Consider the following 19,225-nt stretch of genomic DNA (forward strand, 5'->3'; position numbering starts at 1 on the left):
ACTTTGTTAGTATTGATACACCGTGCAGTGTGACAGCAGTAGATGTAGCGGGCTGACATTCAAGCTAACCCGAACACACCAAACGTTGTCGACATAATTGGCCGAGACGCGACACGTCCCATCAAAGATGTTTTATTGCGAAGAGCACCACATCGCATTTTCTCCGTGTCTCACTCCAATCTCATAAACGCCGGCCGGCCAGTTGACCTCCCCCCCTACCCCAAAACAAAAACTCTTCAGATCTACACGATTCACGTGGATGACCTGTTTTGATTTCAAATCGTGAATTTCGCCGAAAGGTGACAAATTTGCAGGTATGCTCTTCTTTCTCGACTTGTGGATGAACTTTCACCTCTCCATTGCACATTATTAACTCTACTTCTTCCCGGAGTCCTTGAGACTTCTCGCCTCATAGGGTCCATTGGACCTGGCTGGGTCTGAAGCTGGTCCTGGGTCCTGACCCCTGCATCCAGTCCCTGGCCTGGGCCTGGCCCCCTTTCCAATGGCCCTGCCTCCTTCTTTGTGCCTCCTGCCTCAAGGGCCTGGCCTCATTGGTCCGGCCTCTTTCGCGATGCCTCCTGTCTAGTGGTCCAGCCTCCTGCCATTGCCCTGCTGAGGCCTCTTCTCTCCCTCCTTCTGTTTCATGGATTGTGGAGGTCTGGATCGTCTCCATGCCTATTACTCATTATTCATACATTTCTGTCATATTCATTGAATGTGTTTGTGTAACACTGTTAGCTGTTCATCTGTACACATGACATTGTTGTGTATTTTTATTAAGTCAATCATTGCAATAAAATACAATATTATTCTATATAATATACAAAACAGAAACATTGAAAAGGTATAGGTAGAAGCAAAAATGCTTATATATTCCTATCCTAACATCTCTTGCCTCTGTCCATCCGGGGAGAGGGATCCTCCTCTGTTGCTCTCCTGAAGGTTTCTTCCCTTTTTTCCCTGTGAAAGGGTTTTTAATATTTTTGGGGGGAGTTTTTCCTGATCCGATGTGAGGTCCTGGGACAGGGATGTCTATGTGTACAGATTGTAAAGCCGTCTGTGGCAAATTTGGAATTTGTGATTTTGGGCTGTACAAAATAAACTTAATTGAATTGAAGTGTGCCCACCTGGGATTTCTCATCCCTCAATCAAAACAATAACAAAAGACTAGGGCTGTGAAACGATTAAAATTTTTAATCGGGTTAATCACAGGTTTTTGTGGATTAATCATGATTAATCACATATTACCGATATTCTCGGTATATTTTGTGAGAACATAGAGATTTATGACAAAAGACGGATATATACATGTATACATTCTTCTATACAATGGTGCTGCAACTCAGCAGTTATTTAGCAGTTTTCTTCCATATGGAACATTAATACATCTTCATCCTAAACAGAATGTTTAACCCTCCTGTTACCTTTCGGGTCAATTTGACCCCATTCAATGTTTAATGTCGGTGTTCTTTGGGGTCAATTTGACCCCAGGCTGTTTTTCACTGTGTCAAACATATAAGAAATATCAACTTTTTTATTTATTTAAAGGGCTATTTAGGTAGTCAACAAACAAACATAAAGTACCTCACACTTAAACTTGGGAAGCAATATTAATTCTAATAATTTTCTGGAGGTTTTAATTGCTGGGGTCAAATTACCGAGGGTAAAATATGTTCGTAAATGTAAAGGTAACAGGAGGGTTAAACAGAGCATTTTTCTCTTGTTTGTCAACCATTAACTTCACCATGATACAATCTAAAGGCCTCTAGTCTTCCTCTAGCAGCTGCTGAGGCAAACTGACTGTGTGGGTTTTCTTCATGAACTGGGCCGTGATGAAAGGGACGGCGGGGACACCGCTGCAAAGCTGAAACCTCACCGGCCCGGACACGGGGACAGATTGACAAGTGACTTTTTTTTGCTCGGTCCCGATGCGCCCGCACGGAGCTCTGTGGCGCGCGAGACGGAGATCGATAAGTGTTAACGCAACGCGAAGAGACAGAAATGACATGCTGCTGTGGAGATACGATCAACAACAGACGTTTAGTTTAATAAAAGAACAAAGACGTGCTCTAGAGAACATGTCAGGGGGCGGGCCAATCTCTTTAATGTCATGCGATCTACCGACACTACGCCGCGATCGACTGGCAGGTCGCGATCGACGTGTTGAGACCCTGATCTACAGGAAGTAAAGTCGTAACAAGGTTTCCGTAGGTGAACCTGCGGAAGGATCATTACCGATGAACAGACCGTCTGCATGAGAGCGGACAGAGTTCAGATTGAAGTGGTGTATTGGAAGCTCATTTTGCAAGTGACTTTTTTTTCGTCCCGACGACCAACAACAGATGGATTGGAAGCTCATTCTGCGCATGCGTTAAATGCGTTTAAAAAAAAAAACTAGTTAAACCTGTAATTGAATTAACTGAGTTAACGCGTTATTTTTCACAGCACTACAAAAGACATCATGAAGTAACGTGGGATCATGGGAGGATTTCTTCAGGGTTTTTCTTTTTACCGGGAGATGAATCCTAATCCTCTCCAAAACAAATACAATCATTGAAACATTTGAGATTATGGAAGTACATGATCTCAAATAGATTTGGTCGTTTTAAGACATTTCACTCTGGGAAAGTGACATATTTTACCTGTAAGCATATTTTAATTACTTGTGATTTAATTAACAGAGACTGATGGTCCTTCACCCCTCATTGAATGTCTTTTGTGTGTGTGTGTCTCTGTATTTGTGTGCCTGTGTGCGTGTGTGTGTGTGCGTGCGTGTGTCTCTCCACATGTGTGCGACTCATTACCTTGCCAACCCTCTTGCCCTCCACAATAAGAGCCTTCATCTTGGAGAAGTAGTGGTAGTAGGAGACCACATACGTGATGATGGACTTCTCGTCTGGGTTCTCTGTGTTCACATCTGAGGCAGAGGAGAGAAGAGGAGCTATGGTCTGCTTGTCTTCAGGCGGAAGCATTTGCTAACTATTTATCTCAGTGAGTGAACGAAAATACTTGTATGGCACTGTTTTGATTGAAATACAAATATTGCTGGATTTGATCCTTGTCTGACTGATTACAAAACCAGTTGAACGTCCTCACCCTCGGGGTCCAGGAGTTTGGTGAGGCCCAGGTGCTGCTCAGCGATGTTAAAGGCTTGCTGGAGGTTGTGGGTTGCATTGGACCGCGTCAGCTTTTGGAACTCTATCAGGTCGGATCTGGAGGGCGCAAGATGATGAAACAGTGTGTCATGTTTATATCACACTAATCCTAAAATAGGCCAAGTCTCACCACGCCTCTCCACTCTATCTGAGTTGTGTAAACCACCTAACCTGTGTCTGTGTATGAGGGCGTTGAAGGCGAGGCCGTCTCTCCAGCAGTTGGTGAAGTTCTGGATGTTGACCTCAGGGTATCTGGAGCACAGAGAGATTCCTTTCTCAAAACGTGAAATGGAAACCGATAAAAACGCGAACAAACCGACTTGGCACATGAACACAAACGGTCATGACATTCACAGTTGCAGCTTACAGTCTCCTGTATTTGTCTTTATTCTACTGCTCACCCTGCGGTCTTCATCTGGCACCAGAGCAGCAGAGCGTCTTTGGCGGAGTGAGTTTCTCTGTTGTCCTCCGTCTCTATTTTGATCACCTGGATCTGAAGAATAACACAGCGAAGCAAAGAGTTCAGTGTTTGTGACCCTGCTTCCCTTTTCTGTATCTACCTGTCCGTTAATGAAGACTGTTTGGAATGTAAAGCATCCTGAAGCAGATCTTTGTTTTGTTTGAGTTTTTGTTGTATATGGCAATAGCTATGCATCTTCAGAAAAGATCATAAGCAGTGATAATATACGTGATTAAATTGACCATTGTTAAGATTTTACTAACTGGGACAAAAGTTTGTCACCAACTTAAGTCCTGCATACAAAGACTCTGATTGGCTCAGGAGCCACGAGATAATTAAGATTGAACTGAGATCAGGGCAGAAACTCAGACTCTGTCATAGCAGTATTCCTAAAACCAGTGAGAGAGGAATATCAGGAGGAACACACGGAGTACGAAGCACTGAGGCTCTCAGGACAAGGAAGTGTGGAGCCTTTGTACCGCCTGATGATCGCTGATCGGTGGCACTGACAGCCATTCAGCCTATAACATCACGGTGACAGGATCGAAGGTAATTGGGAGACATGACACCCTGGAATCAGCTGCTCCCCATGTTGTTAGGCACAACACACACACACACACACACACACAGCCTTACGTATAACAGTACAGACACACACGCAAGAAGATGAACGCTACACATGAGCTTGTCGGTGCTGGTTACCTTCTGCCCCCAATGGATGGGCTTAGATCACCCAGTTGTTGGATTACCTCCCCTCCCCCCTTCCTACTCGTTGCAAGTCATGTCTAAAATGTATGTGCTTATGTGCTAAGGTGGGGGCTTCCCTGTTATGCTGTATCCACCCTTTCTTGTAATTTCGATGCTTTTGTACCTGTACTCTGGCAAACGACAAATAAATATATCAATCAATCAATCAATCAATCAATAGAGACCAGATGAGGGTTTGGGATTATGCAAAAAAAAAGTTTACCAGCACGAGATTATATTCATGCGACAGATATGTAAAATGTTGTTTTTCCACTTGAATTGTAATTGGATTCATTCACAAATGATGCTGTCCTAGAAAACAAACCGAAAGTAAACTAGTAATTCAACACTAACTTCAACATTATGCCCTAACAACTCGCCAACAACTAACACATGACATCAACATATGAACCATGACACGGAGATCACATTCGTATATGCACTCAGTTTGAATCTGAATCTATACGTCTGGTCCAATATACAGCAAAGCCACATGAATGGATCTCGACTCATTGTGAGCTGGCAGTGTGTGAGGCAAGTGAACGCACTCACACAGACACACACACACTGCAACACAAGGACATTCGGCCAAACATACACAACACTATCATTTAAGTCACTGCAAATATTAACAGCCTGTTATTATTTGTCAATTGTTCTGTAAATACACTAGGATTACCTCTCTCTCTCTCTCTCTCTGCGTGCCGTCACTGCAGTGGCAAAGCCTTACCTGCTGACTGGACAAATCAAACTCTCACTTTCACCACAGAGGAAAGGAGGAAAGGGGGGAAAAGGGTGGCGATGAGGAGAGTGCAAGATAACTGCGAGCCTCTCGGACGACCTCAGGCCTCAGGCCTTTGGACATTATACTTTGCGTTTAAATGGTTTGGTTAAATTTGGTTAGCGACCTTATGAAGATGCCTTCAGATTATGAATCTAGACACAGATTCTGTCAGCATCACGAATTGGCCAATCTTCTTGCTATATGGTCCCGATTACTCATGTAGATCATATAGAGGCAACATTATAACACACACAGTTTCATAACCAGTGAAAACTTCCTGATATTAACTTTAACTGAGCACACATCACTGAGGGAGAACACTGACAGAAGGTCAGTTAGGCCGCACCCTTTGCTCAAACACAACATCAACGTTGGTAGTTTCCTACCAGCCAACCATCCTTTTCCCCGATCATCACTTCTTTCATAATGACTCGTTCTCTCTCTCTCTCTCACACACACAGATCTTCTTCCTCAGCGCATGCAAAATTGAAGAGACCATCGACTGGTGGCTCTCTGGAGCGGGAGAGCGCAAGCCAAGCTCACTGCTAGCTAATGGCGGCAGAGCTGGTTGTTAGCTAAGGTTCATGCAGCCCAAAGCCGTCGGGTTACAAGCTTGACACAAACAGGCATTACTTAATTAGCAAACAAGAATGTTATCAAGTTACTTTCTGAAGCATCACTGTTAAATCAGTTTGTGCAATACAATTCTATTTTTTATATAAAGGCTCATCCAAAATGTTACTTGTCCATGCCCTTCTAAGGACATTTTCCTCGGTGATCTGATGTAGGTTGTTGCATGATGATGTTGCTCCACATGAAGCCCCTCACCCTGCCTATGGGTGGCTGTACGAGGGACTTATCCATATTACCTACTGTAGATGGCAGTCGGCTCAGCCCCAGTTTGGAGGGGCAGACCAGGAGTATATCTGTATACATGCATGTGTAACAGGACAGTACAGAGGACACAGCAGTTAGGGAAGTGCAGCAACCACAGGCGGAATCAGGCCTGCAGGGCTTAAAGGTTTTTAATCAAATAAATAAATAAAAAGAACTGAAAGCGTCGCTGAGTCTTGAGCTATCAATTTCTCACACAAGCTATCTCAGCCAGCTTAAGCTTCTTTAGGCGCCAGCAAAGTGACTCCGTTTCCCTCCTTGCCCTTTGTTCTCCTCCCTGACGAGGAGATCACGATCAGGTGCGTCTTTTCTCACACCTGATCCCCATGCTCTCCTGAACGAGTGGGTGGAGCCCTCTGGCTGAAACATAGACCCCAGCCACCACCCTGCCCCTCAGGCCCTTACACATGCTCCAGCTGCGACTCTGAAGCCCCGTGATGCTGTCTGTCACCCTGCACTAAGATTGATTTATTACTGCCGATAATTGTAATACTCATCATTGCCTTTACTTTTCTTTTTTAGCCCTTACAGTTCTTTGTCGTTGTCTTTTAACTTGATTATTATGTTGCAGGTGTCGGCTGTTTTTACCAATCTTATAAGTTTTCACATTTGCTCTAAATTACAATTACTTCATTTACCATCGAGCTTCTTATTTGTGTTTTACTTGGTTCATGTGATTGTTGGATTATTATTTAATTTCTTCACTTTTTCAGTTTAAATGAAGGTTGAATGAAAACGCACTGCAAGTTAGTTCGTATCCCAATGATAAACAATAACACAAAAAAACTCACACAATCGAGGCCGCCATAGATCAGCAACTCTGGGAGGTTGAATTATTGTTTTTGTCAATGGACTGTTGTGGCATTCAACACTGAAACTTGACTTTGTATAATACTGTTTTGGGAAATTTTGTTTGCCGAGTCCAACAAAAATAAAATGTCTGTGCAAGGTGTGATTTTATGATTACTAAAATAATGACCACAAATATATCAATAATGCAATCAAAGAATTAGGCTTAAGCCTCATATAACACTCAATTCAATTTTTACACTGATATTATTAAGTCCGCTCAAATTGCAGACACAGAACGTCTTCTATGCCTCGACAGCTCGGCTCAAAGAGGATCACTGAACACACTCAGACCGGAGTCTGCTGGCAGGGCTGTTAAATGTGGCTTGGGGTAGGTAGCCAGGCCTAGCATGACAATACTGGGTCCCATGAGACGGCTGCTAGGCGGCTGTGCACCATGAATGTTACAGAAGGGTCCGAATAATGCTAAACAAGCGGTTTGTGCCAAAGCCACACTGAAGCGTAATAAAGAGGCTTCTGCTGTACTTACATGGCAGCAACTGATCCTGTATCACTGCTGCAGAAGCCTGGAAACCTGTGTGTGTGTGTGTGTGTGTGTGTGTGTGTGTGTGTGTGTGTGTGTGTGTGTGTGTCCTTGTTGAAGAGCAGACTGCAAGGCGACTGCTACCTTCCAGGCCTCTGAGCCCTGAGTGACATTCAGGCTTTATCCACCAAACGCCGCTGACGCATACTGATGATGAGGTAAATGTGACCAGCCCCTCCGCCCCACCACCACAAACACAAAACCGCTGGCAGCTCGTCCTAAACGAGGCCGGTGCTGATGACAGCATCCTTGTGCTTCAGTAGGTAGCATTGGAACGCGCGCCAGCATCAAAGTGCACTCATGGGGAAGCTCATTTTTAAGCCTCAGTATCTCACAGGAAGAATCACATTTTTGAAGGTTAGTCGTAACGTCCATGTGATACTGATGATATCAGAATACACAGGCTTCAATTCAGCAATTGATTAAGATTTTCATGAAATTAAACAGCCATTTATGATTACCTTTCTGTATTTTGATAGAGGTGGAGTCCACCACTCCAACGCTGGATTCAAATTGCTTTTGCACACAAACACGGGACTCAGAGGACACAGTGTGGCGTGGAATCCAGTTGTCACTCTCAAATCAGAGATGCATTCAGTCGCTACGAACGAAAACGAAACATTTCTTCCTGCCGCTGCTTCAAATGGCCTGACTTTGGTTGTGAAGCAGTCGCCAGACACTCAATATATTTGTCACAGCAGTTAATGCTGACTGTGATCGTCCAGACAAACCGTAGTCAGTCTCAGCCTTCTTTTTGACAAAAGATTAGTTGTACCAATTGAAGTAATACAACAACAATGGCGAGATACCAAACTGAAACCAAAAGTCAAACATAACACTTCATGAATCAGAGAAAACCCAAATCATGTTTTTGTCATTGCAATAAGGAAGCCACGACATCACAGAGCTGTGATAACCCCGAACAAGGTGGGTGCTTTATATGGGTTTGTGTTCACCTGGAAACGCAGGATGATGGTCCACATGAGGCCCAGGGTGAGACGGTGATTGCCATCCACAATGTCGTGGGAACCCACATTTTCCAGGTGAACTCTCTGTTCTTTTAGGAACTGCAGGGCTTTGTCCACGTTCTCCAGGCAGTGGATCCGCATTCGACCCCGAGTAGGCCTCGGCTGGGGGGGAAGGGGGGAGGGGTATAAACATGGGCAAGTCACATATCTTTTTATTTGTTTAAGATTAAACACAGGACTAGAGCTTTTTGGGATACAGCAGAAAGAATTACAATTTCAGGAACAAGCGATCTGGTAAGTTCATATATTGATGTTCAGCACCTTTAACAGTTAACACTTCACATCCTGTCAATTCAGAGACTACAAAACAGATACCACGCCCATCATTTGGCATTACATGCACGTCTGTGTGTGTGTGTGTGTGTGGGATCCCACCAGCAGCTCTCCACTGAGGACCTCCAGCAGTCTGGTGAGCATGTATCCATCCCTCAGGTCGTTGTAGAGGTCCGCTATGCGACAGGACACTCTGGACAGATGGGAGTTGACCCACTTGGTAAAAGTCTTCTTCTGCACTGCATCTCGTTCATCTGAGCGCGATGCATGAATCAGAGGGAGGAACCATTTGTTTCTCGTGATTGAGACAGTTAGGATGAGTCAAATGTTCACCAAAATAATATTATCTCACATTAGCGTAAAATGAAATGACAGCCTTATCTAGTGACTTGCTGTAACTGATTTGATACTTTCTCATTTAAAAAACAAGCCAAAGATGAACTATTAAACTATTAAACAGAAAAGAAGCGAAAATTCAAAACAGCGAATGGTCAACAAACCATGCCTCATTGCAGGTTTGTGTGTCTCTATGAATGGGAGTAAGCACGTGCGTGACCTCTGACCTGCCAGGGCCCTGATGCGGGAGCGCTCAAACAGCTTGGAGCTGCTGCACTCCGTCTCCCAGAATCCTGAGCTGCTTGGTCGGTTGTTGTTGTTGAGCTGGCGCTGGGCTTCCGCGTTGTCCAGGTCTGGGGAGGCATTAGCCATCGCGCCCGACGCCCTGCAACACACACACACAGACGCACACACACAATGTTAATAGCTACAGACCAAAGTACACCTTTAGAGCTCAAGTATTTGTACATAAATACATTTGTTGAGAAATAAATAAATGAATTGCCACTTAAATGTTTTATCAGCAAAAATGACAAACATTCTCTCGTTTTAGCTTCTCAAATGTGAATATTAAGACATTTAAAGACTTTCCCTTAAACTCTGGGAAATTCAAATGGACATTGAACAATGTATATCTTCAATGATTAATCTATGAATCAAGAAAATAATCAGTAGATTACTTGATGAAGACTATAATGGTGAGCTGCCGTCCCAAAGCTATTATTAGTTAAAGTCGTGGTGGCGCTAATTCTCAACAAACATTTTTGTTTAAAATCGTTACAACGCTGTTTCATTTAGCTTTATCGACACACGTGTTCAGGCATGAACATTCATTTCAGCGTATGTAAATTAGGGCTGCCCCCTCTTGTTTTGGTCTCAGTCAGAGTTCTCCTGTTGATTCGTTATTTTTAGGCTTTTTTCATGCCAAATGACTTAATTCTAAGAAAATGATGAACACACACACTCGTACATGCAAATGTCACTGAGAAAGGAAGCTCATACTTCCCAATTAAACTCTGACTGACACTGTTTTACCCTTAGTAAGCCACACAGGTTTGTTGAAACAAATTCAGATTCACACAGAGAAGAAGATGAAACATTCGCAACAATGTTCCTAATTTAACCAGCGATTTCAAAATGCACAAATAACACGGCTCACAGCAATAATAACGGCAAAATGAGTCCGTTCATTTATTTACAATTCATGAAAGATGCGGCACCTGTCCTTGGCATCAGAGCTTTTTTACAAAAGATAAGCTTAAAATAAAATCTCTCTGAATGTGGGTGAACCTATGGAGAGTAAAACTTATCTGATCATGTCTCTGACAGCTGGAAACCGGAGGATAAAAATAGCTTCTAAACTTGAGAAATGGAAATGTTAAGGACATCAAAATGATAACGAAAAAAATTGTTCAACTTTCTGATGTTTAAGAGTTTTAGATTTCCATCCAATCTTAACAAAAAGCACTGGATGTTCTCTTAGAACCGTATGTACAACACATCCTCGAGATAAAAGCAGTGACAAAAAAGGGACTTTAGGACTCCTAAAAACTCCGAAAATTATGTATTTGATGCCATTTAAAATCTACTTAACAAGTCAATATTTTATATTGATGTATCCATCTATTTGTTTGATGGATAAACTTAGCTAAAAGTTGCTTGAGCAGCTTTGTGAAGCTAGTTCGGTAAAGATAAGATGCTTTCGGAATAATTTGTATGCATCTTGTGTGCTTAGGCCGCAGGTTCATGCTCATAAAAACAGGTTTGGAGGAGGTGTATGATTAACGACTAATTGATTAATTGGGGTTTGAAGTGAAAGAGAAGAGGTTTGGGGAGTTTCTCTGTCGTTTTCTGACTCAACCTTTTTGCTGTAGATCTTTTTGTCTCCTCATCCCATCCCCTTTTTTCTGGCCTCTCCCTCCATTGCCACTGCAACAAAAGTCTAAACTGGCTGTTGTCCCCATACCTAAACCCACTGGAAAACAACATAGCCATATCGAGTAAATGTCAGCGTCCCCGGCAAGACCGAGAGAGGAGGGATAGCTGTGCACTGCACTGAGCCAATCTCCCTGGAGAGGATAGCAGCAAAACATCGCAGCGCTGTGTATCTGGTGAGGAAGCAAAGAGAGGACTGCACAGAAAGCCTGCAGAACTGAGACCTACAGGAAAAGGGAGTTGATTTATAGGTCAACCGAATTAATCTAACGAAAAGGAGAGCAGCTTGTTGGCAGCTGTGTGAAAGGTGATCTTCAGTAAATGACGTGATTAAATCAGTTTTACACGTGAACAAAATAATAATAGAATTAGTGATGCTACTGAATGATCACATTCTTGAATAACTTTATCGAAAACGTCCATCGAATTGTCAACGAGCCGAAAGTGAAATATTCAAAAGCCTTGTTTTGTACGATCGACAGTCCAAAACCTTTATTTTTTACTGCTAATGCTTATTTTAAACTGAGTATAAATTATAGTATTTTATCCGGCACCACCTTTCGGTTCTGCCGAGTAAAGCCAATGCGGAAGTGTTTGGAAAAGTGCATTCTCTCTACTGACCAGCCGAGGGCGACTACTCACTTTGCCAAAAGAAAATGACTCTACTTATCACTTGATTTATTACCTCAGTATAGGAGATCGCATAAAACAAATGATTCTGTGACACTGAGCTGTCCGTTATGCACCGCTGCCCCAGAACCTAACAGATGTCTTGTTTACGCTCTAAACTACGAGGCTAAAGACGAGCTGTCGAATATGGATACAATCTGACCGGAACCCCCTGACTGAAAAGCTAACGCATGGAAGCGTTTTGCTTCTTCTTCCTCCCAACCCGGAGAAAGTGAAGTGAATCACAAAGTATATTCACACTTTTTTAGACAAGGATTTGCGTCCCTCCTCAGTCATTGAGAATCAGAGCTCTCGCACGATGTGGCACACTTTGGAATCGAGATACAAGGTTCATCTCAACGTTTTGAAGGACACAGCGATACTCTAAAACCAAACCAGAGCTCCGGTCATGGAGTGACTGAAGAGAGGTTCGGATGGCAGTAACATGCTATCTGTGGACATCCGTTGTCACAGAATTGTTACAGCGTAACTGTGTACTTTATCGCTGTATAGTTTTACCACATTAAAGCTTTTTGCCGATCACAAGGGGATTTGTTTGAACGTCTTTATTATTTATTAGTGAATTGATCAGCTTGTTGTGTTTTTACTACCAGGATGCTGCCACAGCTGAAATGTTATTCATTTTATTCTTGGTTCTCTTTGCCATGCTGGAGAATGTAACCCTCCACAGAGCTCTTTTATTTGTTAGTAAGATTAAAAGATAATGGATGTAAATTCTTCTGCTCTTTAATTACAAATTATTACAAATATGCAGTGTTGGTCAAAGAGATAGTCACAATGAGAAAAAAAATCAAAAAATGTTGATGCATCAAGATGAATCGCTAATCGTTTAATAATCGTAGCCCTCTGACTCAAATGTGGAGGTGCCTCGAGTTTCCAACCCCTACCACAGTAAATGTGAACATGAGTTTATGGTTTCAATCTCTAGTTTTGCTGAATTGAAGTCTTCTTTAATTGAAGTCAAGTCAATTCAGCATGATGTTCCTCTTCATTCCAAATATGGTAACATCCGCTCAGTGGTTGTTAAAAAAACAACATGGCGAAGACCATCATCCAAAATGACGACCGTGAAATCGGCGAACTCCAGGCTTCGAACTAGCAAAGGTTCATATAGTGTGTGTGTAGTGGTGGGAGTACGTGCAGAATAAAACGCTGGCAGCCGATCAGTAGGCCTGTCACGAGAGTTAAGTTATACGACTTTTCATGCCATATATAACCATGACCTCGATCATTTCTGCTGACTTCGGTATTACCGTTTTGTGTTTGTATGCATGTTTGTTTACATAAAAATGTCATCACTATTCAAGCCAACGTGATGCCAGAATACACATCAACGGCTAGCATTATATGTAATTGAATCATATTCATAATATCAGTGGCATGAAATGTTTTTAAATATGACAATAATATTGTTTATCGCAAAAATCTTTGGGGCAATATATTGTCATACAAAATTGCCAGAGTAATCATGGCAGTCCGACTAATCTGAAAGATAGCGGCATTTTTAAAAAACTATGTTGTACATTTTGCTGTCCCAGCTGTCACCAGACTAAAGTAAAAATACTGCGATGCTAGAAAGAGAGACTCGAGGTAGAGGCCGACAGTATAAGACGTGAGTGATATCATGATAAATTCTTTGAAGACACATTATGATAACATCAACAAACTGGAATCAAAACACACGACAGTGGATTACGGAGGAGAAAAAACAGATTCACCACAAAAGCAAGTCGAGATCAGTCGAAATGCCTTAATCTCATCAGTCAACCTACTGTGTGTGTGCGTGTGTGTTTGTGTATGTGTGTGTGTGTGTGTGTCCTCTGTTCTCCTTGCGGTGATCCTCGCCTAACCTCAACCACCTGGTGTCTCTCAATCAATCAGACTCACACTGCTCACATTTATATTTGCATCTGTTATCACTGTGATTTAAATAATCGGGCTCAGCTGTTGAGGAATCAGCCGCCCTGAGGCGAGAGCGACAATAACACTCCCAAAATAAATGGTCAAAATCAAGAGAGTGATGAGAGAGATGTCCTGGCCAAGAAGTATGGATCCTGCCATTTCTTACCAATAATAGTTTCACGCCTATAAAGCCCAAACCCAGATAGATCTGATGACATCACAAGGGTAAACAGCTGTGTTCACATGCTGACTCGTGATGAGCAAACTGCAGCTCCCTGTGTCAAAAACCGGTGGAGTGCGCCTCTGAGTTTCCTCATTCATCATCAGGCGGCGCATTCACGTCCGTGAAGGTTTACGAAGCCGACTGCAGACACACAGTGTCACCCGTCTCGACTGCAGCGTCAACAACAAAGTGCTGAGTAACGCCGCTGCTCTCACAGCCGGTGGATCAGTCATCAACACCGAAAACCACAAAGCCGCACTAAAACAAGAGTGATGGAGTAAATTCTCTGCCGAATGCTTTCATTGACATTTATGCTGCTCATAAACACAGCCAAATCAGGAAGGTTCTCTCCAGTGAATCTGAACTGTGAATATTGTTGATTTAAATAAATGAACGCGGAGCAATGCAATGTCTATGTTTCACACAGCGTTGGTTAAATCTGCTGACATCCATACATTTTATTGTGTCGATATTGTATAAATAATATATCACAGGATGTGCATAAACAATGCTTCTGGATCTTTTTGTGCTTGGCCAAACTGGAAGAGGATCTGGTTCTGGTGGACTCCATAGGGTTACAGGGCTCATGTGTTTAAGTCCGTCCGGGATACAGAGGCTCCTGTTCCAACATTGAAGGATCAAATGTTTAAACAGCAGCAGCCTCTCTGATCTCTCCATGGAGCTGGAAGAAAGAGGATTCACCTCTGTGTGTGTGTGTGTGTGTGTGTGTGTGTGTGTGTGTGTGTGTGTGTGTGTGTGTGTGTGTGTGTGTGTGTGTGTGTGTGTGTGTTGTATGATCTCTTGAACATCCCACATACATTGTAAAACCTCAGTGGAAAATCACACACACATTCATAGATTGATAGTAAAAATGATTGCTGATTGATTTTCTATTGATTTACTATTGAAACAATGACCGATATCGTATGTGTATATAACCTTTGGGAGGGTGCAGAACTGTCAGTTGCTATGATTTCTCCTCTAAACCACTCAGTGTTATTATTGTCCTCTCCCCCCAGATATGCTGTCGCCGTTGGTAACCACAATAAATCACCATTACACCAACAGTGTAATGAAAGCGTCAACCCCCCCCCCCCACACACACACACACACACACACTGCTATCTCCTTTGATTATCCTTCACACTTTTTCAACGTATGCCCACTCGTCCCTGTGTCCTAATCTCCAGTCCTGTCTCTGGCCAGCACAGCTAGAGTTTTGGGGTTATTGGCATTTGGAACATTCTCATTATTGGCCATCGCTACCAAAGAGAGACAATACTCTAATCGTTTCAGTACGCAAGATGCCAACCATCAGGCGCCCTTGAAACAAGCACTGAACCCGTGAATGCTGCAGTGAGGCTCCTCGGTCGCCAATACCAGTGAGTTCAGTGGCCAAAGGCCTGTTGGCTTCCCTTTTGGATTATTATTTATTTAGTTCATATTTAAAGAATTTGCATCTTTTTCATCTCAGAGGTCCCATCATGCCAGGTCAAGCACGACCAACGAGCTAGATGCACACACTAGAGGAACTGCACTTGTGAGGGAGAAGTTAAAACGGAAGTCCATCTCAGGTTCTAGAAACTTCTGTGATTTGAGTCGTCCGTCAAATAATGTGGCTCAATACATAGTGACAGGTGTCATTGTATTTTCTGATCTTGTGCTCACCTCTGAAGATTAAACGGGTCAGTGTTTAGCAGGTCTGTTTTTCAATAAGGGGGTTGGTGGTTCAATCGCCACCCTAGTCGATGTGTCCTTGAGCAAGACGCTTAACCCTGAATTGGTCCCTGTAGCTGTTCTATGGTGTAGGATGTAATATGATTGTAAGTGTCAGCTAAATGAAATGTAAAAAAAGAAATTGGGCCCAGATCCACTCTTTAGGAGCCCCTTTTAACCTGCAAGAGCCTTTCCAGGTGACTTGGCTCCAGTCCTGCCTCCCTCCTCCAGAGGTCACATGCTCCTTAAGGTGCGTTCACACCAAAAGCGAAACTATTTTATTTATTTTGAGAGAGGTATATATTAAATAATGAAGAGGGAGCTTTTCTTTATAGAATGGAGATGTTACGGAGAAACAGAAAGGCTGAAATTGGAAGACAAGAGTTGAAATAGTGAGAATCAGTCAGAAAGGACGCAAGAAGCAAAAAAGAGACGTGGGGCATATCACCGGAAAGATGAAGAGAGAGAGAGATATATCGAGAGAGAAAGAGAGAGAGAGCGGAAGAGAGAGAGAAAAGAAGAGAGAGAGAAAAGAAGAGAGACAGCTGCCAGTGTTAATCAGTCAGAGGCAGCAGCTCTGTGTCTCTAAAGGCTTAATGGGGACCAGACCCTCAGTGTGTGTGTCCTCTTTTTGACCACACACACATACACACACACTCACCACACACACACCTAATCAATATCGTGACATGCACATCACAACATCTCAGAGAACATTTAGACTGACCTCTGCTATGTGGCTAATATGGAATCTGCCTTTATACAAATGTGAGGATTTATATTGATTATTGTAAAGATTGGGCATTAATTAAAGTATATTCAGAGGGTCTGAGGAAAGTAAGCGAAATCTATTTATTCACCAGATTTGACTGTATTGACAAACATATAGTCCAACATGTCACATGGTCTGGTAATCAATGTGATGACTGATGCTGATGTACATTAAACAAGTGAATCCTGTCCGGCCTCAGCTGCAAAAACGTCTTGACTCAGATGACAGTTTCAATAAAGTAACAGCTTTTTTTTCTCTGGGATACTTTTCCCAAAACAGACAGTTTCTGGGGTCCTGGTGAATAGTAGTATACGTATTACACATGGGTATTATGACGCGGTGTGTAGTAATGTTTATACAACTGTGTACAAACACCTAGTATAACAGAATACGCTATTAATTTAACTGGGTTTCCTGCTCTGCTGTATTTTATCAGGGCAGCGGTAAAGTTGGTTCCTTCTGTGGAAATGTCTTGCTGATCTGCCAACAAAAAAGCAGCAACAAAGGACATATTTCCAAAAAGCCATCATTTGTATTCAGCCTTACGAGACAACAATTATTCTGACTCGAAACTAACCTTAGACACAACTTTCTCCAGCATGATCGATCTCACCTTGCAAAACATATCTCAAACCTAGCTTGTTCTGACAGGGATGAAGGCTCTCTCTCTCTCTCTCTCTTTCACCCAAACGCACTGGTGCTTTATTGTGACGTCACGCAGTACGCACTTTACACACAGTACTGAGTCACTTTCCATCATTTCACCTCAGCAAAGTGAAACAAAATATGTGAGAGAGAGAGAGAGGGAGAGAGAGAGAGGTAGAGAGAGAGAGAGCAGCAGCCGACGCCCAGTCCTGAGTCAGGGTTCAATAAACAACCGGCAGCAGCAGAGGGCTTCAGTGTCCCAGAGAGGCTGTCTATTGTCCAGACACCACAGGCTGACCACATGAAAGGTGTCAAAAAGAACTCCGTCCCATAAGAGAGCTGTTTGTTCATTTGAAGCACTCGATCCAGATGAAGTAACATCTGATTCGGTTGACATTTGAGGGTATTCATAACACTTTTGAGGACACGGCGATATGTGTTTTGGTAATATAGACGAGATGCAATACCATAAAGTCTAATAAAGGTATTCTATGGAAAACTGCTGAGCACCACAGGCGCACTGCAAACCCCCTGGATGACACAAGTTGAACAATGCTGGATTTTAACTTCCATATAATACAAAAAGGTCAAAAAGCACAAGTCTGTTATATAACGTGGACTACTGAGTTTTTTATGAGAAGAAGGGGATCAAACTAAATGTTAAAAAAGTTAACAACAGGATAGCTGGTGGTTTGCAATCATATTATCTATCAAAATGATTGAATTAAATGAATGTCTATGCAGCCTTTGCTCATTGGGACTGAGAGCCCCCACACACACACACCCTCCCCGCATCACCAGTACACACACACACACACACACACACACACACACACACACACACACACACACACACACACCTTGCACCAACAAACCAAAGCTGGTCAACTGACCCATACCTGCCTGCACACTTCTGCATGAGCTCCCCGCTGAGCCAGCACGGATGTTTACCTCCGACAGCGACCACGTCACAGTCCCGATGCGACGGAGCTCTGGTCACATTGCAGATCCCAAACACACCACGTTGACACATGACAGGCGACAGACAGGACAGCTCCTGCTGCTCGCGCTGCTCAGGCCAGCTATGCTGCTGTTGGCCTTGTCTCCATAAGAATAGTATGAATGAATTCACCCCGCACCCCACCCCCCTCTGTATAACAGAGCGATGAGGGTGGAGAAGTAACGTCAGGTCACACAGTGAGCTAGAGACACACTCCATCCTATAGATAGGATGACTGTAGAGATGTTTTAATTGTGGAAGTTGCGATGTGCATTGGGGGTACAGTTTGCCCCAAATGCCACAGAACCCAACGTCGTTCACCAGCAAATTAAAGTTACTGGTTGTGATGAACATTGCTAAAAAACTGATCCGGTGTTACATGCAACAACATCGCAAAGCCGATACACTAGGCCGCCATTCGGCTGCTTCCTTGACCCATTCATCCTCTCGAGCTCTGGCAGCGGGCATTATAACTTTTTCCAGGCATGCGTCATGTTACACATGGAGTTGAGAGAGAAAACGGCATGTAACCGCCGGTTCCCCCCTCGCCGGATCACTGCGGTACCCTGCACCCAAAATGCAGGCCGGCGTCCCATGCACGCACAAAAAAAAGAGAAAGAAAAGGGGGAGAATATAAAAACAGCACCGTGCACCTCGACTCCTTGCTCACACTTAGGGGATGATTGAATACAACGACATCCCGTGGAGGAATGAATCATCCGGCCTTACCTTCAGCTTCAGTGTCAGTCTTCTTGGATGCTTTCGTCCGCCTCTTATACCCAAGACGACCGTTTGGCTGAATCGATGAGGAAAGCGGTTTATCAATGGAGGAATCGGACGCTCCGCTCCTGTTATTCCAGCAGGCTCTTCCCTCGATTAGTCCTTATTGCTACCAGGATTAAGTGTTTTTTCTCCGGGTAATCACGGAGGCAGCAGCCCGGAGAGCCTCTGCCGTGGAGACGCGGTGCCTTGGCGCAGGGAAGGTGCGCTGTGTGCCTGCAGCGGTGACCGCGGGCCGGGAGATGCTGTCGATGCTGAGGATGCGAGCCGGTGGAGGGTGATGAGGATATCCATAGAGGTCCACGTTTCCACCTGACACAACCTCTCCTTCCTCCTCCTCCTCCTCCTCCTCCTCCTCCTCCTCTCCCTCTCCGCTGGTGATGCTGGAGAGAAATATCAGCATTGGTGCGGCGAGCAGAAAGGAGAGTGAGAGAGAGAGGGGGGGGGGGGGGGGTAGACAGTCAGTGTCAAATGTGAGCAAGAAGCCACAAG

The 19,225-nt window shown here is 43.6% G+C and overlaps 1 protein-coding gene across 4 annotated transcripts in view; it reads right to left on the minus strand.

Moving 5' to 3' along the window:
• Positions 1–18,967, minus strand: part of LOC130211207 (spectrin beta chain, non-erythrocytic 4-like) — a 77,559-nt gene extending 58,592 nt beyond the window's left edge. For all 4 annotated transcript variants that reach the window (XM_056441931.1, XM_056441930.1, XM_056441932.1 and 1 more), the window contains exons 1-8: positions 18,683–18,967; positions 9,298–9,455; positions 8,837–8,988; positions 8,390–8,563; positions 3,557–3,648; positions 3,327–3,407; positions 3,097–3,212; positions 2,805–2,917 (exon numbers count right to left, since the gene is read on the minus strand). In XM_056441931.1, coding sequence (XP_056297906.1) covers positions 2,805–2,917; positions 3,097–3,212; positions 3,327–3,407; positions 3,557–3,648; positions 8,390–8,563; positions 8,837–8,988; positions 9,298–9,442 — 873 coding nt within the window. In that variant the 5' untranslated portion in view covers positions 9,443–9,455; positions 18,683–18,967. The remainder of the gene's footprint in view (positions 1–2,804; positions 2,918–3,096; positions 3,213–3,326; positions 3,408–3,556; positions 3,649–8,389; positions 8,564–8,836; positions 8,989–9,297; positions 9,456–18,682) is intronic.
• Positions 18,968–19,225: the final 258 nt, after the last annotated feature.

The sequence above is a fragment of the Pseudoliparis swirei genome, chromosome 20 (assembly GCF_029220125.1).
Source record: "Pseudoliparis swirei isolate HS2019 ecotype Mariana Trench chromosome 20, NWPU_hadal_v1, whole genome shotgun sequence".
Lineage (NCBI taxonomy): Eukaryota > Metazoa > Chordata > Actinopteri > Perciformes > Liparidae > Pseudoliparis > Pseudoliparis swirei.